General features: G+C 63.2%; 1 protein-coding gene across 1 annotated transcript; it reads right to left on the bottom strand.

Moving 5' to 3' along the window:
* Window positions 1-3647: 3647 nt before the first annotated feature.
* On the bottom strand, window positions 3648-23380 carry COL2A1 (collagen type II alpha 1 chain). Its single transcript, XM_059832781.1, is given in 55 exon segments — window positions 3648-3794; window positions 3922-4164; window positions 4441-4628; window positions 4772-5060; window positions 5147-5254; window positions 5431-5484; window positions 5673-5780; window positions 5894-5947; window positions 6485-6592; window positions 6694-6747; window positions 7005-7112; window positions 7551-7658; window positions 7757-7918; window positions 8730-8783; window positions 8872-8925; window positions 9024-9131; window positions 9209-9262; window positions 9362-9415; window positions 9502-9555; window positions 9640-9693; window positions 9773-9880; window positions 9999-10097; window positions 10405-10449; window positions 10560-10613; window positions 10741-10794; window positions 11058-11111; window positions 11295-11348; window positions 11432-11530; window positions 11616-11669; window positions 12919-13017; window positions 13115-13168; window positions 13256-13363; window positions 13798-13851; window positions 14990-15088; window positions 15966-16010; window positions 16193-16291; window positions 16380-16433; window positions 16559-16603; window positions 16734-16787; window positions 16901-16945; window positions 17446-17499; window positions 17594-17647; window positions 17738-17791; window positions 17917-17970; window positions 18078-18131; window positions 18218-18262; window positions 18482-18559; window positions 18644-18745; window positions 18871-18924; window positions 19037-19069; window positions 19210-19242; window positions 19532-19548; window positions 20308-20355; window positions 20358-20507; window positions 23296-23380. Coding segments are annotated over 55 exon segments (4455 nt in total).
* Window positions 23381-26803: the final 3423 nt, after the last annotated feature.

The following is a 26803-nucleotide window of genomic DNA, read 5'->3' as shown; positions in this document are numbered from 1 at the left end:
GGATGCAGCTGATGCTTTCTGTGGACGGATGGTTGTACGGATAGATTTCTAAAAGGGACCAGGAATTTTCAAATGGAAGCAGAGGGACCGCGAGTGACTTTAGTGGGAGATGTTTGAAAGCTCTGGGTCCCTTTCGCGCTCTTCCACGTGCAGCTGGGCTGCACTGCTGGCCTGACCACAAAACCCGCTTGGGGTGTTGCTCGCATGCAAGCACACAGGTCTCTTCCCAAAATCCGGGTCCTGCTGGGCCTGCCTTCCTCTTTGGTTCTGAAGAACTAGTTTTTCATAGGGAAACTGGACTTTAAAGATTTAGAGTTTATTTTTGCAGCTGTTTGAAGCTTAGCACTATGTCGGGTCCTTTCAGGGTAAACTAATTAGTTCTGTGCAATTAATTTATTCCACTTTTGTTCAGTGGCAGCGTGTCACTGGCTTGTTTCAAAGCAGGTCTTGATTAAAAAGGGATAGTCCTTTGTGAGGAACGCACAGATAAGGCTTCCGCCTCTGTAACTTGCACTAGAAGGAGGCAAAGGAATGGAAACCTTTGAAACACGCTTTCTCTATTGTACAGATTTTGTTTGCTGGCAGCTGAGGCCACTTACAGCAACCTGATACCAAAACACCGCAGTTCTTAATGAAGACAGCCTCGTAAGTGCGGCACCGCTGGGGACGCGCAAAGGGTCTGTGTGAATTAGACCTTCCTCCTCCACGCACGGCTCTGAATCTTCCTCTCCCCGCGTTTGGCAGCTGCGGGGTCTCTGGGGTTTGAAACCAGGGAACTCGTAGCTCAGTGTTGCTTTGTACTTGTGCCTGCCGCAAACAAGTGTGGATTTAAACTGATTTTGTGGGAGTTTGGTGTTTCAAAGGCTTACCTCCCAGGAGCCGGCCCTTCCTGACGGATGTCAACTGCGTTCTTAAAGCAAATAAATGTGAAAGCTCAGCCTGCCGCAGGTCTTGCTGCGGACTTACACTGTTTGCAGCGTGGAGGATTTCATTCTGCTGCTGCCCTTTGTCATTTTTCTGGAACTTGGTTGCTACAGCTGCCCTCGTTGCCTCTCTGCCTGCCCCTTTCTCTGGCTGCCCCTGGGATGCGAGGTTGTGTGCAGGTCTGTGTGTGGAAACAAAGCGTAGGTAGAGGCTGCAAGGGAAATGGATCATGGCAATTTTCAATGAAGGATACTTTATTTTGTGCGCCTGTGAAATAAAAACACACCTAGCTTTTTTTAAGTGATATTTCTGCCTAGCGGGCTTTCTAGAACAGAATTCTACTCATTAAAGCTGAGTGGTGTGTTACTGTGCAGTGTCCTTTCTTTGAAGAAAAACTCTGTCTCTCTCCTGGAGAAATGAAACTTTGTCCTAGAGTTAGTGCTCTGCCTTGTGACCAGCATCATGTCATCTTTTGCCTGTTCTCTTGCTGGTGATTTTTTTTTTTTTGGCGGGGGATGGAATGGGGGCCAAGAAGCTCAGCTGGGGAACAGTGAAGCACCTCCATTCCCATTGGGGGGACTTGGGACCGGTGACCGAAGTCACTGACCCAGCTTCACTGGCTGTCACGCTGCACGGTCCCTGGTGATCTCAATCACGAGCTTCTCACACTACTTTCGTAAATCCCCCCCATTTATGATGAGTTGAACTTTCTTTTTTTAAGGAAGAGGAGGAAATTGCGAACTTTGCTCTTGATCTGTCTTGTTTTCCTGAGCTTCCTCCCTCGCGGTAGCCTGGCTGTGTCGTTGCCTTTACCTGCAGCCCCAGAGATAACCCGTGCTCTCCTGCTCCTCAGGGCCAGGTCTTAAAAGCAGCCTGCTGTGGGGGGGTTGCTTTTAACTGGGGGATTTTGGGGGGGCTCGTGGGGTGCTGGCAGCAGGAACCCTAAACCTGCTGCTTGGCTGAACAGGAGAAGGGCTTTGCCCCAAATTAGTTGTGTGACAGCCGGCAGCGGTGAGCCAGAGCACTAATAGTTAGGGGTGCCCTGCGGGTCGTGTGGCAAAGCACTTGGCCTTTTAAAGGGCGTTTTATTTTGAAAATCCTTCCTAATCCTCCAATCCTTTTTAATGAATTTCTTCTGCCAATGTTTTTTAAAGATCCCAGCCCCATGGAGGCTGCCTCAGGTGCTTTAGCCAGAGCGGTTGCTGCTGCGTTGCCAGCTGTGAGTGTTTAAAATTGAGATGAGGGCCCCAAAGTAGCATTTTTAAAAGGTGGTTGGGTTTTTTTAATCCTTTAAAGTAGTAATTTCTCTTAATGAAAAACTGTAGTGCCCATGCTATCAGCAGATGCAAAAAGCTGAGGTTTTAACAAAAGCGCTGTCATGAAACTCCTAAAACCCCCCGTCAACAGCTGCCCGTTACATCCTGCATGTAAAGCTCAAGCATGTTTGTAACTCTTGTGGGGTCAGTGAGCTACTTTTCTTTAAGACAGTAAAAAGAAATTATAAAAATTGAACTACTGAGGCTTTTTCTCTAATTAGTAAGCCTGTTTAAGAGAAGAATTTACATATGTAACTTTTTATGAAACCATAAAGGCGCAGCTGCTTTACAAGACGTCCGCCTGTGCACGCGATGGCTGCGAACTCTATTGCCTTCAGTATTGCAAAATATATCCTGAAATTCTATTTTTACATGTGCAAAACATGACAAATTCCGTGGTGAGGCTGGGGAGGAGGGTTAGAGGGCACCCCCTGGCCGTGGCCATACTGATTTACATGAAGATTGGTCTCAGCGGCCCCCTCCCCACTGGTTTTACTGGTTTCCTTTGACTGGTGTCCCGAGCGCTTGCCTCGACTCACCCCGGTTCTGTTTAGGGGTGCAATGGGACAAGCGATCCCTCAACAGAAACCTCACGGCTGCTGTCTTGGCTCCTGGTGTTTCAAGATTTTTCACTTAAAATGGTTTTCCCCTCCCTTTTTTTTTTGGCTTTTTTGGGGGGGTTATTTGGTTTTGGGGTTTTTGTTTGGTTTTTTTTTTTTCCCCTTAGTGTGAGGTAGCCTCAACCCAGAAAAGTTGGAGATTTGACCTAAAACCTTCCTTTATCACGGCTGAGAAATGGGGAAAAAGGAGTTAGACCGCAGCAAACACCTCCGGAGAGCGACAAAAACAAAGCCCAGATCGACTTGTACTTTCCACCAAAAGTTTTTTTTTTTTTTTATATCAACTGATGTTAAAAAATACAGACTTGTTTTACAAGAATAGCACCATTATTTTTTTTTTGTCGTATTATACATTAGCACTCCTGCTGGTGATACACAGCGGGGAGGGAAGGGGGCGGGAGGGGATTCGTGATACCTGGATTTGCGAGATCCCTTTTGCAGGGAAGGGCCATCGTACCTGCCAGTTAGATTCCCACCTCCACCTGACCTAAAAAATAGGTCTTACAGGAAGAGAATAAATAAATAAGACCGTGGGGTGTTTTTTATTTCGCAGCCTGCCCAGACGGCGTTGGAAAGAGGCGGTGGTCCCCGATGGAAGGGCGTGAATCGAGGGGTCGTTGCAGCCATTCAGTGCAGAAGTCGTACGAGCAATTGGAAAGTACTCGGGTCCTTCGGGGTGGGTTTGGGGGTTTGTTTTTAGTTTTCTTTTATGGTATTGGGCTGGATTTAAAAAAAAAAATACAACAAACAACAACAACAAACAAACACACAAATAAAACAATTCTTTTTACAAGAAGCAGACTGGGCCAATATCCACGCCAAACTCCTGATCGGCTCCACCAATGTCCATAGGTGCAATATCTACAATGGGCAGGCGCGAGGTCTTCTGCGATCTGTACTCAATGACTGTCTTGCCCCATTTGCCAGTGTGTTTCTGGGGAGAAAACAAGGAGGAAGGACGTTATTAGATGCTCTTGAGCCCTCCAAACCAACAGCAACCTCACGGGTTGAACCCCAACTCATCGTCTACATCTTTCTCTCGCAGGTGCCCATGGACTTACCGTGCAACCGTCCTCCAGGACGCTGTATGTGAACCTGCTGTTGCCCTCGGCTCTGATCTCCACGTCGTTGGATCCCTGGATGAGGATGGCTTTCTTCAGGTTGCCTGTCTCCTCATCCATGTAGGCGATGCTGTTCTTGCAGTGGTAAGTGACATTCTGGGAGCCTTCGGTGGACAGGAGGCGGAGGAAGGTCATCTGGATGTTGGCAGTGTTGGGAGCCAGGTCTTCATCGCCGTAGCTAAACTGGAGGGAAGAGGCGAGACATTAAAGCCTGTGGAGGTCACAACAACCCTCTTTTCAGCCACCTTTTGAGGGGACTTCCTTATTTTATATTCCCAGATGGCTGCAAAAATCAAAGCCCAACTCACCCAAGTCCAACAGCCAGTCCCTTGTAGAACATCCATCAACATAACCCCAAGGAAGGACATCCCACCCCTCCAGCCGGACACCCAACGCCTTCCCCTGCTCAACCGCCCCTCCCGCTCCCGGTGTGCAGCACCAGCCCAGGGGCACACTTACGTGGAAGCCGCCGTTGATGGTCTCTGCGAACCAGACGTGCTTCTTGTCTTTGGTCTTGCTGGTCCACCAGTTCTTCTTGGGGATGCTGCTGGGGGTGGGGTAGACGCAGGTCTCGCCTGTCTCCATGTTGCAGAAAACTTTGATGGCGTCCAAGGTGCAGCCTTGGTTCGGGTCGATCCAGTAGTCTCCTGCAGTGGGGAGGACAAACGGTGTGTGAACATGAGGTTTTGGAGGTCAGAGCAAAAAATATCGCGGACCTCACTGTCCTCCTGGGTGCAAGAGTCTGGGAGAGAGGGACAGGAGGGGAGGAGGCAGGGATGGAGGCTCTTACCGCTCTTCCACTCGGGATGGCAAAGCTTGATGTCGCGGCAGGTCCTGGCTGGGTTCTTCTTGGAGCCCTCGGGGCTGCGGATGCTCTCGATCTGGTTGTTGAGGGACTTGAGTGTGGCGTCCACCTCGACATCGTGCTGCCGCAGGCTGCCGGCGGCCTCATCCGCCCGCATGTAGCGGATGGGGTCGGGACCCTTCTCCACTTGACCCAGGCCAGCGAAAGCTGACATGTCGATGCCAGTGCCTGGGGGGCCAGGAGGACCGGGGGGACCTGGGTTTCCGGGAGGACCCTATGGGAGGAAGAAGATGCAATCCTGATGGGCTGCTCTGCGAGCTGCACCCTCCCTTCACTGCCACCGCCGGCGGTTTTACTCACCGCAGGACCTGGTTCGCCACTTCGTCCGCGGGGGCCGGGGGGACCGATGGGGCCGGGCATGCCGTTGGAGCCGTCTTTGCCAGAGGGGCCGACGGGGCCAGGGGGACCCTAGGAGAGAGCCCCGAAGAGGGGGGGTCAGGTTGTTGCAAGACCCCAGGGCAGGGAAGGTGCTGGGGAGCCGTTAGCTCCTGCCGTCAGCGAGTGAGGCAGGCAATCTGGGGGGGCTCGTGGACAGAGGTGCCTCCTTTTCCTCTCATCTCCCAAACGCCACGGGCAGGACTTACCCTGGGACCGGAGGGACCTGCGGGACCAGCAGCACCTTGGTCTCCAGAAGGACCCTGAGGAGGAAGCGAGGGTGGATGGTTACAGCTCCACGTCCAGCATCGAGGGATGCTCAGCCCTAGCAAAGCCTTTGCACGGGCTCAAGGCTTCCTCCGTGGCCGCAGCCACCTCGAAGGATCCGCATCCAGCTCCGCGGCAAGATATGGGGGGGGCTTAGCGCTGGGGTCCCAAAAACGACACTTACGGGTGGTCCGGGAAGACCCTGCAGCCCGGTGAAGCCACGGTGGCCCTTCAGCCCTCTCTCTCCAGCCTCTCCTGTCTCACCCTTGTCACCACGAGGTCCTTGGGGACCCTGGAAGGGGAGAAGGGGACGTGTCAGGCTCAGGGTGGCAGACCCCTGCCCAATGCACCCCAGGACGCCGTGCATCGCACGTGGGATGCACCGACGGCCCCGGCAGCACTCACCGGCATGCCTCGAGCGCCAGCAGGACCAGAGGGACCCATGGGACCTTGTGCACCCTGGGGAGAGAAAAGAGGGGAGTCGAAAAGGGCCAGGAGCACGGGATGCTGAGGGGTGCCCTGTGCCTTCAGGGGTGTCCGAACCGGCCCCGCTGCCTGTGAGCCGCCCTGCTCGCAGCACCAGGAACTGGCAGCTGCCAGCGCCAAACGGCATCTTTAAATACTCTCAGCCAGAGCATCCATGTCGGGTAACGATCCTTGCAAATAAATACCCTGGCAGATTTTCCCTGGTTAAGCCTCCCAGTGCTTACAGCTCCCCGGGCAGTGCTTGTGTGTAGGCAGAGCCCGAACTGGGCTCTTGGTGCTCGTGAATCCTCGGGAAGATGCTCGGAGTCGCTAACGGCACTTGGCGCACCGCTGGATTAGCAACAGCCGCCAACAGCACCCGCCTGGCTCTCCCAATTACTCCAAGTAGCTAATTGCTCCCGGGGACCACTGCTATTTCTTCGTTTATCTGTGCTCGGGGTGGTTCCCATCATCCATAACGAGACCTCAAACCCAACGAGCCGTTTGCTTCTCCAACGCGCCGGCACTCACCGTCTCGCCTCTGTCTCCTTGTTTGCCGGTGGGACCGACTGGGCCGGGAGCGCCAGGGGCACCGGGAGCACCGGGGGCACCCACGGGACCGGTCTCGCCACGATCGCCCTGCGCAGAGACAAGGGGATGGTCAGACCCGCGGGATGTTCAGCTGGGGTAAGAAGGCACGTAGATAGTGAGCACTGGGGGAAGCGTGCGGGCAAGCTCACCTTCACGCCGGCTGCGCCGTCTCTGCCCGGGGGTCCGTCGGAGCCAGGGTTACCCTGGGAGGAGAAGAGAAATTAAGTCTTGACCCTGGGACAGAGCAGGACATGTAAAAACTCCCCTTTTAAAGCAAAAACTGCTGGTGAAAAGGTGCCGGCGATTGCCAGGAGCTGAGTTATGGTGTAGGACACTCTGACTGCGGGATCAGCTATGTCCAGCGCCGCCATTGGGATTACACTGGGATGATCCTGAGCCTGGCACGGACGGAGGCACCGTCCCGCTTCGCCCCCTCCCCGCATGCCAGGGTGCTGCCTACCTCACGCCCAGGTTCGCCGGCGGGACCCGTCAGACCAGGGGGACCCACGGGGCCAGGGGGGCCTCGGTCACCGGCAGAGCCGGGTGCTCCTTGTTTTCCAGGTTCACCCTAAATGAAGGAGGGGAAAAAAGTGATGATACAACACATTTGAGTGGGAGACACCCCGGCACAGCCCTTCACCCAGCTCTCGCTTCATTTTAAGGCTGCCAGACCCCTCTACCCAAATAAGCATCAGTTATTGCCCAGCCCCGATGCCACCGGCGGCTCCTGGTAGCTTTGTAAACCCCCAAACCGCACCCCGGATTGGGGTCCCTGGGGTGCTTGACCTGCACCCGAGGGTGCTGGTGGCCCCGTGACCGGCTCGTTGCAGTCCCCCCAGGGCTTCAGCAACCTCTGAGCTGCCACGCAGGCTTCAAAGCACCCCAATTCACGGTGCTGAGGTCAGGAAAGTCAAGCTTGGCCCCTTCGACAGCTACCAGCAGGGATGATGCCACCGCCGGGCATGGGACGGGTGGAAGGGGCTGAGCCCGGGCGGTAACGACTCACCGATGGCCCCGGCAGCCCAGGGAAGCCTCTCTCACCGCGTTGTCCGGGAAGACCGACGATGCCGCGCTGTCCAGCCAAACCTTGGGGACCGGGGGGACCATCAGGACCCTGTGGGGAGGCAGAGGAGGGGGATCAGACCCGGCGGGGTGGTGGTGCAGCACTGAATGATCATGGAGGGAGGTGCCCACCCCCCCCGCAAAACGTACCGCGGGGCCGTCCTCGCCAGGTTCGCCTTTCTCGCCCGGGGGACCAGCAGGGCCTTGGAGACCGGGGTCACCGGCACGGCCCGGGGGACCGGCATCGCCACGAGCACCCTTGGGACCATCTTTGCCAGCAGAGCCAGGGGGGCCGGGGGGGCCTGGGTTACCCTGCGAGGGGAGAAGACAGGGTTAGTGCAAAGAGAGGTGACTTTTCCACCTTCATCGCCCTCATCCTGGCACCGCTCGGGGCTCCGGGTCGGCTCCTGCGCTTGAAGACCCTCAGAAAAAAACCCTTTTTATGGGCCGATGGGCTGCCCTGTGTTGACCGGGGGCTGTTTAGCTCAGGGACCCTCCGCTGCCTGGCCCCCGGCATGGAGCAAGCAGCATCTCCTGAGCCCCCAAACCCAGGGGTGAGCATTCCCGGCTGCTCCCAAGCATTCCTGGCTGCCCTGGATCAATCCTAGCTGCCCTCGAGAGATCCCAGCTGCTCCCAAGCATTCCTGGCTGCCCTGGATCAATCCTAGCTGCCCTCGAGAGATCCCAGCTGCTCCCGAGAGATCCCGGCTGCCCTCGAGAGATCCTGGCTGCTCCCGAGAGATCCCGGCTGCTCCCGAGAGATCCTGGCTGCCCTGGATCAATCCTAGCTGCCCTCGAGAGATCCCAGCTGCTCCTGAGAGATCCTGGCTGCCCTGGATCAATCCCAGCTGCCCTCGAGAGATCCCAGCTGCTCCCGAGAGATCCTGGCTGCCCTGGATCAATCCTAGCTGCCCTCGAGAGATCCCAGCTGCTCCCAAGCATTCCTGGCTGCCCTGGATCAATCCTAGCTGCCCTCAAGAGATCCGGCTGCTCCCGAGAGATCCCGGCTGCCCTGGATTAATCCCAGCTGCCCTTGAGAGATCCCGGCTGCTCCTAAGCCATCCTGGCTGCTCCCAAGTGAACCCGGCTGCCCCCAAGTGATCCCGGCTGGCCCCGGACTCACATTAGGGCCAGGTGGTCCCACGCGGCCGGCAGCGCCGGGGAATCCGGTGGCTCCCTGAGCAAGGAGAGGAGAAAGGCGTCTCAGGCGCTGCACTGCGCTCCCCCCAGCCACCCCCTCCCGCAGCCAACCCCCCCATACTCACAGGGGGACCTTGAGCACCGCGGGCTCCTTTGGGACCCGTTACACCAGTCGGACCCTGGGAAGAGGAGGAAAACGGGTTAGAAATGCGCCTGCCGGGGATACGGACCCCCGCGGGGTTCGCCCCCTGTTTCGGGGTGCCCTGGCTGTACTTACCTGCGGGCCAGGTGCGCCAGAGGGACCTTGGGGACCGGGAGCGCCGGCATCACCCTTCTGCCCGGGTTCTCCTTGTTCGCCTTTGGCACCGGGTTGCCCGTCGGCGCCCTGTGGGGAAGCAGCCGCCATGAGCGGGTTGAGCCGATGCTGGACGCGTGCCGGGGGGAACGAGGCCAAATACTCACCGGGGGACCAGCAAATCCGGCGGGACCGGGGGCACCGGGCTCACCGCGCTCGCCCTGTGGTGGAGAGATGGGGGTTAAAAGGGGGGGACAGCGGGATAGAGGCCAGCGGAGGCACTGCCAGCACCCGCGAGGCTGTGGGGGAATGGCACTTACGGGGGCACCGCGGGCACCGGCAGCGCCGGATGGACCAGGAGGGCCGGATTCACCCTGGAAAAGAAAGGATGGAGAGTTGAGGGGGGGTGGATGGCATCTCCCTCGATCGGGAGCGGTCAAGGGGCTGCCCGGGCTCTCACCTTCTCGCCATTGGGGCCAGCGGGGCCGGGGGGACCGATGGGACCTGTCAAACCCTACGGAGGAGAGACAGATGAGGACAAAGCCACCACGAGCATCCCTCACCAGCCCTGCTCCCACCGTGTCCCCGTCCCACTTACGCGTGCGCCGTCCTTTCCGGGGGCTCCCTCGGGGCCCTTCTCTCCGACGTCTCCCTGCGGAGCGAGACAGAGGAGGCATGAGCCGAGCTGAGACCTGACACTGCTCAGGACACCTCCAGCACCCATCACTTACCCGGTCTCCCTTGGGACCAGCGATGCCGGCTGCTCCTCTCTCACCAGGCATTCCCTGCAGCCCCGGGGGACCCTGGGCGCCGTTGGGGCCGGCTGGTCCAGTTGCACCCTAAAGCAGAGCAAAGGTGCAGTTATTGGGGTGCCAATCCCCCATGTGCAGACCCCCAGTGTCACAGCTCCACTGGTGGCACTGAGCCACCAAGCCCTGTCCCCGCCTTGTCACCCACCTTGGGTCCGTCGGTGCCTGGTGTGCCAGGGAGCCCACGGGGACCTTGCAGTCCTTGTGCGCCGGGAGAGCCACGTTCACCGGGGAACCCGCGTTCGCCCTGGGGTGGAGGGGGACAGCGTCAGGAAGAGGCCACGAGGCCACGGTGAGGGTCACACCGTCCTTTGCGTGGATGCCCCCAAGTACGGTGGGCAGAGCATCCATCCTGCACTGCCCCAAAGGGACTGGGATGTATTGGGAGGAGAGGGGACGGGCTGCAGCAGAGGCTGAGCCACCAGAACCAGGGGAGCCGATGGCCCTGGATGGGGATGGCCAGGCTCCACCAACCCCCTCGAGCCCCCCAAAACCCCCCATGGGACACAGAGAGGCATCCTGTCCCCTTAGCCGGGAGGACAAGTGATACTTACTCTGGGACCAACAAGACCAGGGGCACCAGCTTCTCCGGGAACACCCTGCGGCAGGGGGAAGAAGAGTCAGGGGTCAGTCCCGGGGGCTGCCAGGGGTCCTGACCCCCCCTTTGCAACTGAGGAATGACTGGGAGGAGGGAAAAACGGGGCCTCACCTGATCTCCGGGTTTGCCGCTCTCTCCGGGGGGACCTGGTGGCCCGGGCAGCCCCTGGGAGGGGAAAGCAGTGGTGTGAGCACGGCGGCAGCGAGACCCCCGGGGATGGGGGGCTCGGGGTCACCCACAAGCATCACCCCAACCCTGGCACCCCAAACCCCCCCCTCTTCCATGTGCTCACCTGGAAGCCGGAGGGACCGGGGGCTCCTTGCTCTCCCCTCTCGCCTGCAGGACCCTGCGGGAAGGACGGCGGTGAAGGACCCCGAAACCTCCCGGGGTTCGGGCTTCACCCACCCCAAAATTTTGGGCAGAGTCAGAATCACGGGGGGATCCCTAAATCCCCACGCCCCAACACCACGAGGGCCGGGGAGCGCAGAGGCTCCATCCCCGGCAGACCCGAGGTGGTCCTTTGCCCAGATCTGGGGGGGGCTACAACCCTCAGACCCCCCCCATTTCAAGCAGGTTTTGGGTCTGGGTGGACAAAGCTGTGACACTCACGGCAGGTCCTGGGGGGCCGGCAGCTCCCGTCTCACCGTCCTTGCCAGGAAGACCCTACGGAGGAGAAAAACCATCGCTGAGCTCCAGGCGCAATGCTGCAGACCCCGCTCCGCCCTCCCGGCCCCCGTGCCTCAGTTTCCCCACCCGGAGACTGCACATGTCTCAGGGAACCGCGATGCTGGAGCAACCCCCAGATGTGTTTTTGGGGGGGGGAGCGAGGGAGGGAAAACAACTCACCCGCAGCCCCGGGGCACCGGGGAGTCCTTTCTCACCGGCTTTTCCAGGCTCGCCCTAGAGGGAGGAGAGAGGTGACGGTGATGGACTCCGCGCCCGGGCTGCAGCCCCGTTTTGGGTAGAAATCGGTCAATACTCACATTAGCACCTTTGGGACCAGGGAAACCCATCACGCCGGGCTGGCCGCGAGCACCCTGCGGGCCGGGGGGGCCAGGGCGGCCGTCCTCGCCGGGAGCACCCTGAGGAGAGGGGGATGTCAGCAGGGACCTCGCCGGATCCCGGTCCCCCCACCCTGCACCGACCCCCCTGCGGAGCATCACTTACGGTTGGGCCAACTTTGCCTTGAGGACCAGCGTCGCCTGGGCGGCCGGTGAGACCCTGCGGCAGAGGGAAGGAATTGGGGGGGCTGCGGCAGCCAGCACCGAGGCGGGGGGACACCGGGCACCCCGTTCTGCCCGGCTTCCAGCCGCTGCTCTGGGCCTGGGGCTCACGTAGGGGGCACAGGGGTCTGCCTAACCCCAGGAGCATGGTGGCTGGCCCCAAAGAGCATCCTAACCCCAAAAAGCATCTTAAACCCCAAAGAGCACCTTTGCTAACCCCAAAGAGCATCTTAATTAGCACCAAAGAGCATCTTAATTAGCACCAAGAAGCATCTTTGCTAACCCCAAAGAGCATCTTCACTAACCCCCAGAAAGCATCTTAACCCCCAAAGAGCATCTTAACCCCAAGGAGCATCTTTGCTAACCCCAAATTGCATCTTCATTGACCTCAGCTGCATCCTCAATAACCCCAAAGAGCATCTTAATTAGCCAAGAGCATCCTAACTAACCCCAAAGAATTCCTTAATTAGCACCAAAGAGCAACTGAACCAACCCCAAAGAGCATCTGAATGCCGAAGAGCATCTTGGCTAACCCCAAAAGTACCTTATTGACCCCAAATGCACCGAAACCAGCCCCAAAAGCACCTTATTGACCCCAGAAGCATCTTATTGATCCCAAAAGCACCTGAACCAGCCCCAAAAGCACCTTATTGACCCCAAAAGCACCTTATTGACCCAAAAGGCATCTGAACCAGCCCCAAAAGCACCTTATTGACCCCAGAAGCACCTTATTGACCCCAGAAGCACCTAAACCAGCCCCAAAAGCACCTTATTGACCCCAAAAGCACCGAAACCAGCCCCAAAAGCACCTTATTGACCCCCGAAGCACCTTATTGACCCCAAAAGCACCTGAACCAGTCCCAAAAGCACCTTATTGACCCCAGAAGCACCTTATTGACCCCAAAAGCACCGAAACCAGCCCCAAAAGCACCTTATTGACCCCAGAAGCACCGAAACCAGCCCCAAAAGCACCTTATTGACCCCTGAAGCACCTTATTGACCCCAAAAGCACCTGAACTGACCCCAAAAGCACCTTATTGACCCCAAAAGCACCTGAACTGACCCCAAAGAGCCTCCTCGCTGACCCCAGCAGGCCCCACCAGCGTCACCACTGTCCCCGCATGGTGCTGCCCCGGCTGAGCCGCCCCGGCACAGCGGGGACCACACCGCCCCCCCCACCCCAGGCACCCCCCCCCATCCCGCTCTGCCCCCTGCGAGGGTGCAGGATCCGACCCCCCGGCTCTTACCCTGGCTCCGGGCAGTCCGGGCTCTCCAGGGCGCCCGGGGTCGCCGGTGGCACCCTTGGGACCCGCGAGGCCGGCGGGGCCTCGCTCACCCGGAGCACCCTGTGCGGGGTGGGAGGGGGGAGAAGGGGTGAGTTTGGGGGTTCAGGGGGTGGTCACCCCCCTGGACACCCCCCCACCCATGACCCCGACGTCCCACCTTGGGTCCAGCCAGCCCGTCCTGCCCGGGGAAGCCACGATTGCCAGGAGCACCCTATAGAGGAAGAGGAGGGGAGTGAAGTCAGGGGGTGAGGTTTGGGGGGGCAGCACCTCGCTGGGGGGGTGTGGGGGGGCCACGCACCCTCTCTCCAGGTGGTCCCACGGGGCCGGCAGCACCGGGTTCACCACGAGCTCCTCTCTTGCCTTCCTCACCAGCCGGCCCAGGGGCACCTTGGGGTCCTGCGGGTCCCTGAGGAAGAGGAGAAAAAGAGGTCACGAGGAGCCTTCCTCCCCCCGGTGCACCAGGGGGGCCCTGCCTACATTTCTTCCCCCCCCCCAATAAATCACAGACCCCAGGGGTGCCGGGCAGGAGCCCCTCGCTGTGCCACGTGTCCCGTTGGCGCCGGGGCTCGGCGGCCACCGCGGCGGGGATCCGGCCCCGCGCATTGAGGCTGGTTAATGAAGCGAGGGGGGAATGTCCCCGGCGGAGGGGGGGGCGAACACAGCGCCTATTGTTCCCCCACGGGAGGGGGGACGCTGCCCCTCGAGGGGCCTCGTTAGGGGAAGAGGTTCGTTAGACGCCGACCAGACACTCCGGCCCCGGACGGGGAGCGAGGGGCCGCGGGACGGACCCCCAGCTGAGGTGGGGGGGTGCTGGATGTGGTCCCCCCGCCCCGGACTCACCGTCTCACCCTTCGGTCCCTGTTCGCCTTTGAAGCCCGCGATGCCGGGTTCTCCCTGGGGAGAGAGAGGGCGGTGGGAGATGGGGTCGCAGCATCCCCACGGCTGTCCCTGTCCCCAGGCCCCTCTCCAGGCCATGGCCCCGTCCCTGTGTCCGTCTTCTTGCTTGTCCCCGTCCTCACCCCTGTCCCCGTCCCTGTCCCCAACACAGCCTTGTCCTCACCTTCACTCCCATCTGCATCCCTGTCCCCATCCCTCTCTCCATCCCCTTTCCTGTCCCCATCTTCATTCCCGTCCCCCATTCCTGCTCCAATCCTTGTCCCCAAGCCCACCCTCATCTTTGTCCCCACCCCATCCCTGTCCCCATCCCTGTCTCCTTTCCTGTGCCCATCCTCATCCCTGTCCCCCAGTCTTGTCCCCATCTCCATCCCCATCCCTGTCCCCATCTCCATCCCCATCCCCATCTCCATCCCCATCGCTGTCCCCATCCTTTTCCTCTCCCCCACTCCTGTCCTCATTCCTGACCCCAGCCCCAACCCTACCCTTGTCCCCACGCCTGTCCCCATTGTCATCCTTGTCCCCATCCCTTTCCTCATCCCCATCTCCATCCCCCTCCTCTTACCTTTCCCCGTCCCCATCCCATTCCCATCCTCACTTGATCCCATCTCCATCCCATGCTGTCCCTGTCCCCATCCCGTCCCCATCCTCACCTGATCCCATCTCCATCCCATCCTGTCCCTGTCCCCATCCCGTCCCCATCCTCACCTGATCCCATCTCCATCCCATCCTGTCCCCGTCCCCATCCCGTCCCCATCCTCACCCGATCCCATCTCCATCCCATCCTGTCCCCATCCCCATCCCGTCCCCATCCTCACCCGATCCCATCTCCATCCCATCCCGTCCCCATCCTCACCCGATCCCATCTCCATCCCATCCTGTCCCCATCCCCGTCCCCATCCCGTCCCCATCCCCGGTGGCCCCTTTGGGGACCAGGAGCGGGTGACCTGGGAGTGACCCGAGGGCGACTGGGAAGGGGACCCGAAAGGGGTTGGGGAACGGGGGCGTGGCCTGTGGCAGAATGGGCGGAGCATGTTACAGAGTGGGTGGGATCAGCTGGCAGTGGGCGGGGTGTGTTGGCAGTGGGCGGGGCCAGGGCCGTGGTCCCCATCTCGGGGGGCTCTTGGGGGGCTCTTACCGTCTGTCCCTTGGGTCCCAGCGGGCCGGTGGCACCCTGGGGTCCGGGTGGGCCGCGGGGGCCGGGGAAGCCTGGAGCGCCGGCGATGCCCGGGGCGCCCTGCAGGAGCCAGCCGCCATTGTGGGGGGGACACGGCACGGCCCCGTGTCCCCCAACGTCCCCACGTCCCCGGTGTCCCCCAACGTCCCCACATCCCCGGTGTCCTCCCACCTCCCCCAGCGTCGCCGGTGTCCCCTGTGTCCCCCAGCGTCCCGCATCTGCCAGCATCCTCGTGTCCCCCAGCATCTCGTGTCCCACAGTGTCCCCCGCGACCCCATGTCCCTGAGTGTCCCCCAAAATCCCCGCGGTGTCCCACCTGCATCCCCCATCGCCCAGTGTCCCCAGTGTCCCCCAGCATCCCCGCATCCCTCCGCATCCCCGCGTCCCCCGGCGTCCCCATGTCCCCCAGCATCCCCCATCGCCCAGCATCCCCAGTGTCCCCCAGCATCCCTGCATCCCTCCGCATTCCCCAGCGTCCCCATGTCCCCCGGCGTCCCCATGTCCCCCAGCATCCCATGTCCCCCAGCATCCCCAGTGTCCCCCAGCATCCCCACATCCCTCCGCATTCCCCAGCGTCCCCATGTCCCCCGGCGTCCCCATGTCCCCCAGCATCCCATGTCCCCCAGCATCCCCAGTGTCCCCCAGCATCCCCGCATCCCTCCGCATCCCCATGTCCCCCAGCGTCCCCATGTCCCCCAGTATCCCGTGTCCCGCAGCGTCCCCCAGTATCTCCCAGCATCCCACGTCCTCCAGCATCCCGCATCCTCCGATCCTCCAGCATCCTCCCGCATCCCCGTGTCCCCCATGATCCCCAGGGTCCCCACGCGTCCCCACATCCCAGCTCAGCCCTCGGCAGCCCTCCTGACCCCTCCCGAGCCCCGGCCCCCCCAATGGGGACACACACCACGTCCCTGTCCCCGTCCCCAGCCATACTCACCGCTGAGCCCTTTGCGCCGGGGATGCCATCAGTCCCTGGGTTACCCTAAAAGAAGACACCGCTGAGGCTGACTTTGCTCCCCGTGCCTCAGTTTCCCCACTGCCAAGCAGAGGACGACGCCTCCCCCCCCGCTCGCAGGATCAGCCCCGTCCCCATGGCTCCCAGGCCAGGGGACACGCGGGGACAGGCCACTGCGGGGGGGGGACACAGCGAGTGACGGCACTTACGGGGGCGCCGGCAGGGCCGGGAGAGCCGGGGGTGCCAGATTCACCGCGGGGGCCCTGGGCACCCTCGGGACCTCGTGCGCCGGTGGGACCTGCTTCACCCTGGAGGGAGGAAAGACGGGGTGAGGGAGGGGGGCAGCCGGCACCGTGCCTCAGTTTCCCCCACTGGGAGCAGCCCCTTCCCCCTTACCTTTGAGCCGGGGGCTCCCGGGAAGCCGGGGGCTCCGGCTGGGCCGACGGGTCCCTGGGGGCGAGAAGAGCGTGAGGGTCCACCCGGGCTTTGGGGGGGTCCCAGGGGACCCCGCTGTCCCCCATGGGGTGACAGGGGGTCCGGCAGCCCGAGAAGGGTCCAAGCAGCCCTTTACTTACAGGGGGTCCAGCTGGGCCGGGGAGACCATCATTGCCACGAGCACCCTGGGGGGAGACGGCGGTGGGAGTCACGGGGGGCACGGCAGGGGGACGGGGGACCCCCTCCCGCCGGCAGCCCCCTGCCACCGGTGTGCCACCGGGGTGCCAGCGGGGACCCAGGCGGTGTCACACTCACCGCAGCGCCGGAGGGGCCGGGACGTCCTCTCTCTCCGGGCAGCCCGCGGGGACCCTGGGGGGGGACACAGCGGTGGGTCGGGCTCTGTGCTGCCCAGCCCGGGGGTGGGGGGGGCAACAGCACCCCCCTGTGCCTCAGTTTCCCCCTTTCCCAACCCAAAGACTCACCATGGGGCCGGGGGAGCCGTTCTCGCCAGGTGAGCCGGATTCGCCCTGTGGGGAAGGGCAGAGAGGGTGAGCCCGGCGTGCAGCACCCCGCCAGCCCCGACGCCACGGGGATGGTCACCCCGCCAGCCCTGACACCACAGGGATGGTCACCCCACCAGCCCTGATGCCACAGGGATGGTCACCCCGCCAGCCCCGATGCCATGGGGATGGTCACCCCACCAGCCCCGACGCCACAGGGATGGTCACCCCACCAGCCCTGATGCCACAGGGATGGTCACCCTGCCAGCCCCGATGCCATGGGGATGGTCACCCCACCAGCCACAACGCCACGGGGATGGTCACCCCGCCAGCCCCGATGCCATGGGGATGGTCACCCCACCAGCCCCGACGCCACGGGGATGGTCACCCCGCCAGCCCCGATGCCATGGGGATGGTCACCCCACCAGCCCCGACGCCACGGGGATGGTCACCCCGCCAGCCCTGATGCCACAGGGATGGTCACCCCGCCAGCCCCGATGCCATGGGGATGGTCGCCCAACACTTACCTTGGCTCCAGGAGCCCCTGCCTCTCCCTTGGCACCATCCAAGCCGGGGTAGCCCTGGGGACAGAGAGATCGGGGGGGGGGGGGTCACCCTCTGTGCCACCTGGTGATGGGGACACTGGGGGTGCAGGGAGGGGACACACACACTTACCCGGTGGCCTTTCACTCCGGGGAGACCGGGTGTCCCGGGGAAACCACGAGCACCCTGCGGGAGAGAAAGCGGGTTGGGGGCGAAGGAGGGACACAGGGGGGGCTCTGTCCTGGGGGGGCCGGGTCCAACCCGGCGCTGCCTTACCTGGGGGCCGGGGGGGCCGCGCTCACCGGATTTGCCGGGTTTTCCTGTCTCACCCTGCGGGGAAATGAGATTGGTGGGGGGGGGGAATAAAATCACCCTTTGGCCTCTGGCTGGGGCCACTGCTGCAATGAGCTGCCCGTTCTCAGCCGGGGTTTGCCGGATGGTGCCAGAGGACTCACATCATCGCCGGGTTTCCCAGGAGGTCCCGGTGGTCCCCGGGGACCCATCGGACCCTAAAGGGGACAGAGAGGCCGCAGGTGAGTGGGAGCTGGTGGGTGGCATCTCCCCAAGCCGGGGGAGGGAAGCTGGGGGGGGGGGGGGGACAGGGGGGGACACTCACAGCAGCACCGGGCTCGCCGGGCTCGCCGGGGTTGCCTTGAAATCCTTGGGGACCCTGGAAAGGAGATGGTGGCATCAGCGGGGTGGTGGGGTGCCCACCCAGAGACCCCCGAGCCTGGCGGGGAGGGGGGGGTTACTTACAGGAGCACCCGAAGGTCCGGGGGGGCCGCGGGGTCCCATGGGGCCCTGCAGGGAGAGACAGCAGTGTCATGGGGGGGGGGGGGGCGAGGTGGCCGCCCCCCCATCACCTGCCAAACCGGGGGGGTTTGCCCCCGGATGGGGACAGTCCCCACCGTCGGTGACGGGGGGTCCCTCGTGTCCCAGGGTGGGACCCACCGCCACGTCCCCCTGGGGTTGGGGGGGGGGGTGGGAGGGAGTCCCTGTCGCGGGGTGGGGGTCCCTTACCATGGGTCCCTGCATGACGCCCATCTGCGCGCCTCCAGCCTTCTCGTCGAAGCCGCCCGCCATCTGAGCCGCGAAGTTCTGCGAGGGGAAGGGGGCTGAGCACGCCGGCAGCCCCAAAACCCCCTCGTTTCACCCCAAAAAAAAAAAAACCCCAATACTCACTCCACCAAGGCCGGGGGGGCCGGGAGGGCCGGGGGGGCCGGGGGGGCCGGGATTTCCAGGTGTGCCGGGTTCTCCATCCCTACCCCGGGGTCCGGGAGCACCCTGCGGGAAGGGAGAAAAAGGGGGGGTCATCCATGCGGCGAGCGTGACAGTTCTCTGCAGCACCCCACCAGCGCTGCGGGGGGGGGGTGGTGTGTGTTTGCTGGGGGTGGGGGGTACGATCTCACCTTCTCCCCCTTCTCGCCACGGTCCCCTCGTTGTCCCTGCTCGCCTGCCGGGCCCTGCGAGAGGAGGGGGGGGGGGGGTCAGGTCTCCCCCCCGCGTCCCCCCCACATCCCCCCAACCCCCTCCCACAAATATTCCAGCAATGCGCCCGGAGAAACGCGCTCCCACCTGCGGTCCCGGAGGCCCTCGGGGTCCTACGACCTGTGGAAGTGGGGGGGGAACACAAGGGTGGGGGTGAGATGGGTGCAGGTGGGGACCCCCCCCAGATCATCCCCGCAATGGCAGGGCCCCCCATTTTGGGGGTCCCCCAGCGCACCCCCCCCAACACCTGGGGCACTTACATCTTTAATGTCACCGGGTTCACCCTTCTGTCCCTGCAAGGCGAAGCATGGGGTGAGCCAAGGGGGGGGCACCCCCAGACCCCCCCCAAATTTCTCTCCCCCCCCCCCAAGGTGACACCCCCCCCCCAAAAAGGTAACACACCCCCACCCAGGAGGTGACAAACCCCTTTGGGAGGTGACAAACACCCCTGGGAGGTGACACCCCCCAAGCTGCTTGCCCCAAGCAGATACCATGGGGGTCTGCCTTGAGCCCCCCCCCATTTTGGGGGAAAACCCCAGGAAATTGGGACCGGGGGGGGGGGCACACACACACCAGCCTCACCTTGGGGCCAGGTTGCCCTGTTGGAAAAATAAAGAAATAAAGAGAAATTAGAGGGGGGACGAGTTTGGGGGGGGGGACACACACATGACGCGCCTCCGTCCTCAGCCCGAGGGGGGGGTGATGATGCTCCTGGGGGGCTGTGGGGCCAAACCGGGGGGCACAGGAGCGCGGGGGCTCCCCCGAAGCGAGGCGGCGGGGTGGCAAGGCGGGGGGGGCGAAGCGGGGTTCAGCATGCGGTTTGGGGGGGGGGGCAGCTGGGTGGGCGCTCAACCCTTTATCAGGTTAAAAAAGGCAACTTTGGGGGTTTGGGGTTCAGGGAATTGGGGTCACGGCCCTTCCCGGTGGGGGTGGGCGGGGGTGGCACTTTTCCATCATTCCGGGTGAATTATCACAGTTTGGGGGATGGAAACCCCATTTGTCTGTCCCTTTTGCTGGGGTGCTCGGAGTGGGGGGGTCCATGGTGGTGGTCCCACCCCAGCATCCCCCCCCCTGCACCCCAAACCCATCCATTTCCGAGGAATTTTATAAAAAACACCCCAAAACCCTCCAGGCTTTGACACCAGCTGCCATTTGGGGTAAAAAAAAAAGGGATTTTTTTTTTTTGCCCCCACCCTGGGATGGTTTTGGGGTTTTTTTTGTTTTACCCTCCTGGGGGGGGGCAAGTTGCCTTTTCCCTGGGGTCCCCATGGATGTTCCCCCCCCCCCCCCAACTCAAGCCCATCCATGGCCGGGTAATTTATTTATTAACGAAAGGAGGAGAATAAATAAATTACAACCGCTGGGTTGGTCAGTGGGACATATGGGGCAGCACTCTCCGAAGGGATTTCGGGACTGGGACAATCCCGCAGTTCCTCGCAGATGATTTCGTCGCAGAGGACGGTCCCCGTGTCGCACACGCAGATACGGCACGGCTCCGGCTTCCATACGTCCTTATCGCTATACGTCTGCCCGTCCTGCAGGCAGCTGCCTGCTTCGGCTGCGGGGAGAAGTTACGGGGAGCCGGAGAGGAGCCGGGGGGGTGATATGGTGGGGAGATGGGGATGGCATCACCCCCCCTCTCCCAGGGTGGGGGGCTTGAGGGTGGCAGGGGACAACGGTCACCCATAATGGAGGTGGTGGCACTGTCACTCCATCAGTTATGGGGTGTCCCCTGCCCAAACCCCCTTAGGACCTTAGGGGGTCCCGGAGCAGCGGGGTGGTGGCTCGGCAAAGGGTTTCCAGCCTGAAGCGGGGTGCCCCCCCCTCTGCTTCCCAGGACCCCGATGGCACTGGGTGTCCCCCTATCTTGGGGACACTCAGTGTGTCCCCGCAACCCCTCCACCTCCGGTGGGACATGGGCAGCGTCTCCAGTGTCCCCAGGGTCTCCAGGGCAGGGGGGCTGGTGTCCTCAGGCTGCACCCCCAGGTCCCCCAGAGGTGTCCCAGGGTCCCTGTGACCTGTCCTGGTGTCCCCAGGAGGTGCCCCAGGGTCCCCAGGAGTGACCCGGTGTCCCCAGGCTGCACCCCAGGGTCCCCAGGAGGTGTCCTGGTGTCCCTGGGATGTGCTACGGTGGCCCCCAGGAGGTGGCCCCAGGGTCCCCAGAATGTGACCCAGGGTCCCCAGGAGATGCCCTGCTGTCCCCAAGGTCCCCTGGGATGTTCCCTGGTGTCCCCCAGGCCAGTCCCCAGGGTCCCTGGGATGTGTCCCAGCACCCCCCAGCGCTGGACCTCAGTGTCCCCAGGCTGGACCCCCTGTCCCCAGCTGCACCCTGTGTCCCCAACGTCCCAGGCTGGATCCTGCTGTCCCAGGCTGCTCCCCATGTCCCCGGGCTGTCCCCCACTGTCCCCCAGCAGTACCCCAGTGTCCCTGCCGTGCCCCCTGCCCAGCCCACCTCCTGCCACACCAGGCTGTCCCCCGCAGTCCCCGCACTGCAACCTGCTGTCCCCACGCTGCACCCCACTGTCCCACCTGTAGCCCATGGTCCTAACGCTGTCCCCCCCCCTCCCATCCCAGGCTGTCCCCCACTGCCCTTAACTTGTCCCCCTCTGTCCAGGCTGTCCCCTCCATCCCAAGTTGTCCCCCACTACCCTTAAACTTTTCCCATCTGTCCCACACTGTCCCACACTGTCCCCAGTGTCCCCACATTGCCCCCCCACTCTCCCTGTGCTGTTCCCCAGTGTCCCACACTGTCCCCCTCTAGGCCATGCTGTCCCCAGTGTCCCACATTGTCCCCCTCCATCCCAGACTGTCCCCCCCCCCACTATCCTTAAACTTTCCCCATCCATCCCACCCTATCCCCCCTCTATCCCACACTGTCCCCCAGTGTCCCTGCGCTGTCACCCACTCTCCTTGTGTTGTCCCACACTGCCCCTCCCTGTCCCACGCTGTCCCCTAGTGTCCCCCCATCCAGACTGTCCCCCCACCATCCTTAAACTTTCCCCATCCATCCCACACTATCCCCCTCTATACCCAGGCTGTCCCCCAGTGTCCCCACACCGTCCCCCACTTTCCTTGTGCTGTCCCACCCTGTCCACGCTGTCCCCCAGTGTCCCCCCCCCTCCATCCCAGGCTGTCCCCCCCACTATCCTTAAACCTTCCCCATCCTTCCCACACTCTCCCCCTCTGTGCCACGCTGTCCCCCCCCGTATCTCACGCTGTCCCCCCCCGTGTATCCCACGCTGTCCCCTGTGTCCCACACTGCCCCCCCGTATCCCACGCTGTCCCCCCCTGTATCCCACGCTGCCCCCCCGTGTCCACACTGTCCTCGTCCCTCCACCGTATTCCACACTGTCCCCCCCGTGTCCCACACTGTCCCCCCCTTATCCCACGCTGTCCCCCCTTATCCCACAGCTGTCCCCCATGTCCCACACTGTCCCCCCCTTATCCCACGCTGTCCCCCCTTATCCCACGCTGTCCCCCGTGTCCCACACTGTCCCCCCTTATCCCACGCTGTCCCCGTGTCCCACACTGTCCCTACTGTATCCCACACTGTCCCCCTTAACCCACGCTGTCCCCCCCTTATCCCACACTGTCCCCCGTGTCCCACACTGTCCCCTACTGTATCCACACTGTCCCCCCCTTATCCCACGCTGTCCCCCCCTTATCCCACGCTCTCCCCCTTAACCCACGCTGTCCCCCCCTTATCCCACACTGTCCCCCGTGTCCCACACTGTCCCCTACTGTATCCCACACTGTCCCCCTTAACCCACGCTGTCCCCCCCTTATCCCACACTGTCCCCCGTGTCCCACACTGTCCCCTACTGTATCCCACACTGTCCCCCGTGTCCCACACTGTCCCCCCCTTATCCCACACTGTCCCCCCCCTTATCCCACACTGTCCCCCTTGTCCACACTGTCCCCCCTTATCCCACACTGTCCCCCGTGTCCCACACTGTCCCCCCCTTATCCCACACTGTCCCCCGTGTCCCACACTGTCCCCCCTTATCCCACACTGTCCCCCCCCTTATCCCACACTGTCCCCTTGTCCCACACTGTCCCCCCCCTTATCCCACACTGTCCCCCTTGTCCCACACTGTCCCCCCCTTATCCCACACTGTCCCCGTGTCCCACACTGTCCCCCCCTTATCCCACACTGTCCCCCCCCTTGTCCCACACTGTCCCCCCCTTATCCCACACTGTCCCCCCCCTTATCCCACACTGTCCCCTTGTCCCACACTGTCCCCCTTGTCCCACACTGTCCCCCCCCTTATCCCACGCTCTCCCCCGTGTCTCCCGCCGCCCCCCCCGCTCCGCTCGTGGGTCGGGACGGGACGGTCGGTACTCACGGAGGTCTCGGTCCTGCGCGGCGACGGCGGCGAGGAGGAGGATGGCGAGGGCGGCGGCGAGGCGGAGCGGGCGGCGGCCGGGCATGGCGAGGCGGCGGCGCCCCTCACCGTGCGTCGGGCCGAGCAGTGCCCGCACCGCCCCGCAGCCGCGTATATGTCCCGGCGCGGCCCCCCGGGCCGTGTAACCCGAGCCGGGACGGCCCCCCCGGCCCTCCTCCGGGACGGCACCGGCGGCCAGGGAGGGAGGGAGCGGGAGGGAGGGACGGGGGGGACGGGGCTCTGTGCCCCCCCGCCCCAAAGAGCGCCCCCCCCCCCCCATCACATCCCGGGGGGGTGAGGTACCCCCCATCACATACCGGGGGGGGTGAGGTACCCCCCATCACATACTGGGGGGGGGTGAGGTACCCCCCATCACATACCGGGGGGGGGTGAGACCCCCCCCATCACATACCGGGGGGGGTGAGGTACCCCCCATCACATACCGGGGGGGGGGGTGAGACCCCCCCCATCACATACCGGGGGGGGTGAGGTACCCCCCATCACATACCGGGGGGGGTGAGGTACCCCCCATCACATCCCGGGGGGGGTGAGTGAGACCCCCCCGCTTCCAACCCGGGGGGCACGGGAATACTGAGACACCCCCCTCCCATCTCACCCCATCCCGGGGGGGGGGGCGAGACCCCCCACTTCCATCCCGGGGGGCCCGGGAAGACTGAGACCCCCCCCCCATCTCACCCCATCCCGGGGGTCCCGGGAAGACTGAGACCCCCCCCCCATCTCACCCCATCCCGGGGGGCCCGGGAAGACTGAGACACCCCCCCATCACATCCCGGGGGGGTGAGATCCCTCACTTCCATCCCGGGGGGCCCGGGAAGACTGAGACACACACACACACCCCCCCCATCTCATCCCATCCCGGGGGGTCTCAGGGGGCTGAGGCACCCCACACACACACACCCACACACACACCCCCCACAATTCCTTCACATCCGGGGGGTCCCGGGGGGGCTGAGACTCTCCCCTCCATCCCGGGGGACCCGGGGAGCTGAGAGCCCCCCCATCCCGGGGGGTCGCAGGGGAGACTGAGCCCCCCCCATCCCGGGGGTCCTGGAGAGGCTGAACCCCCCCCCATACACACCCCCGGGGTGCCAAGCCCCTCGGGGGATCTGCCCCCCCCCCCAGTCCCTGCCCATATCCCCCTCCCCATTCTGTCCCCCCCAGTCCCGGCTCCAGCCCCTACCCAGCTTCCCCCCCCCCCCGCAGCCCCCCCATCTCTGCCCCGACCCCCCCCCAAGTCCTTTACCAAGTCCTTTTGCCCCCCATTTCTGCTTGATTCATAGCAGAAAGAGGGGGTTCAAGGGGGGACACAGCCCCCCCCCCCCAGCTCAGTGTAGACCCCCCATTCCTCTGCCTGGATTGGGCCCAGGACCATCACCCCCCCAAAAAAAAAAAAGGGGGGGGCAGGACCCCGCCTGACCCCTTCAAGCCCTCTCCCCCAGGCTTCCCCCCCCCCCCCCCCCCCCCCCCCCAGGGAAGGGGTTTGGGAGGATGGGGGGGGGTCCCTGCACCCCGAGGTAGCAGTTGGGGGGGGGGCACAGTGGAGGCTTTGGGGGGGGGGGGTGTCACACACATTTCCCAGCCCAAGGCCAAGCTCCAAAGCGGGGGGCTTGGCCCCCCCGCCACGTGCGCACCCCACAGCTCTGCCTGGCCCCCATGCCGGGGGGGGGGCCTGGGGATGGGTGAAGGGCCTCCCCCGGCCGGTGACATCTGGGGTCTGGTGCAAATGCGGGGGGGGGGAACACCCCCCCCCCCATCCCACCCCTGGGCCACCCCCCCAAATGGGGAGGGTGCTGGGTGCAGTCAGGTGATGGTGGGGGCCTGCCCCCCGCGTTTAAAAGGGCTTTGGGGCTCCCCCCCAGCAGCCCCAGGCTGCCGAGCCCAGGTCCTCCTGGACCCCCCCCGCGCCCCCCACCCGGCAGCTGAAAAGGGGGGGGGTCCCCAAAAAGGGGGTCCCCAACAAGGGGGGGGTCCCCGCTCACCCCCCTTCCACCCGCTGCTCACAAATACCCTGTGAAAATAAAGGGGGGGGGGCTTTGGGGGGTGGGTTTGATGTTGGGGTTCACAGATTTGGGGGGGCAATGCTGGGGGGGGGGGGGATTCTATCCTGCCTCGGGGCTGGGGGTGGGCACGGGGTGGTGGGTGCTGCTCCTGGTCTCCTGGTTGGGAAGGGGTGGGATGGGGAGGGATGGAGATGGATGGATGGATGGATGGGTGGATGGATGGACGGACGGATGGACGGACAGGGCAGGATGGACCTGGGATGGCCATGGGTCGGCACGCGGCCGTTGGTGAGCCCCTCACTTTTGCAGCCATGGGGCATCTCTGCTGCAGCTGACCCCCCCAGATCCTCCCCATTCCCCCCCAGAGCCCCCCCCCAGCCCCCCCAGAGCCCCCCCACTGCCCCAGAGCCTCCCGGGAGGCCTCTGCGGACAAAGCCCGTGTGTTACCGGCGCTGCCGCGGGGCACGGGCAAACTCGGCCAAAAATAACTCCCTGGGCTCTCGCTGGGACGGCGACAGCTCCGGCTGAACCCCCCCTCCGGCAGTGAGCAAACCAGACCCCCCCCCAAACCTGCTCTGCACCCCACTTCCACCTCTGCACCCCAAAATGCGCCGCAGGCGATGGGTGACCCCCCCGTTATCTGCGGGGTGTGCTCCTGCTCTGCTCCGTGAGACCCCCTCCGCGTGCCTCAGTTTCCCCAGTTGGTAAAGGGGAGCAAGCTGCATGTTGGGGGGGGGGGTCCGGGGGGGACATTGGGGGGGTCCCACCGCCGAGCAGGTGGAGGAGCCCGTTCTCGGCCCTTGGCGGCGGGCGGCTCTGGCTGGGGATCACACCCGGGAGCGGGGCCAGGACCTGGCTCCGGCCAACGCTTTCCACTGGAAAATGGGGCTGGGAGTAAATAACGCGATGGCTGTGTGTCCCCCCCCGGCCCCCTCCCCGCTTTTTGGGGAGCCACCACCGTCACCGGCAACTCCCGGCGCGGCAGAGCCGGCGGAGGAGGGCGATGGATGGATCAGCCCCTCCCCGCACCCCGACTCCGTGTGAGGGGCACAGGGGGGACATGACACATTCCTCAGGGGTCTCCTTCACACACACCCCCCACCAAAAAAAAGTGCCCAAAGGGGCCGGGGCTCCGCGTGGTTCCCACCGTCACGGCAGCCGCCGGATCTCCCGGCACGGGCGGGCGTCGAGGCATCGCCCAGCCGGGGCAGGTGGCCCAAAATTGGGACTTTTTTAACCCAAATGGCATCGCATCGCCCTGACACCCCCCCAAAAAAAAAAACCCCACCACCCCATATCCTTTTGCGTTTTGTCCCCCACTTTTCCGAATGCCGTCCCCGGGCGCTTTCCCGGTTTTCCCCAGTTTCGGGCTCTGGAAAGGCGATCAGATCAGGGAATCGCAGGAAACATCCAAGTCAGCTCAGGAATTCGTCGTGGCGGGAGTGGAA

This window comes from Gavia stellata, chromosome 36 (assembly GCF_030936135.1).
Source record: "Gavia stellata isolate bGavSte3 chromosome 36, bGavSte3.hap2, whole genome shotgun sequence".
Lineage (NCBI taxonomy): Eukaryota > Metazoa > Chordata > Aves > Gaviiformes > Gaviidae > Gavia > Gavia stellata.
The sequence above is the reverse complement of the archived record's forward strand: the minus strand, read 5'-3'. Positions and strand labels throughout refer to the sequence as shown.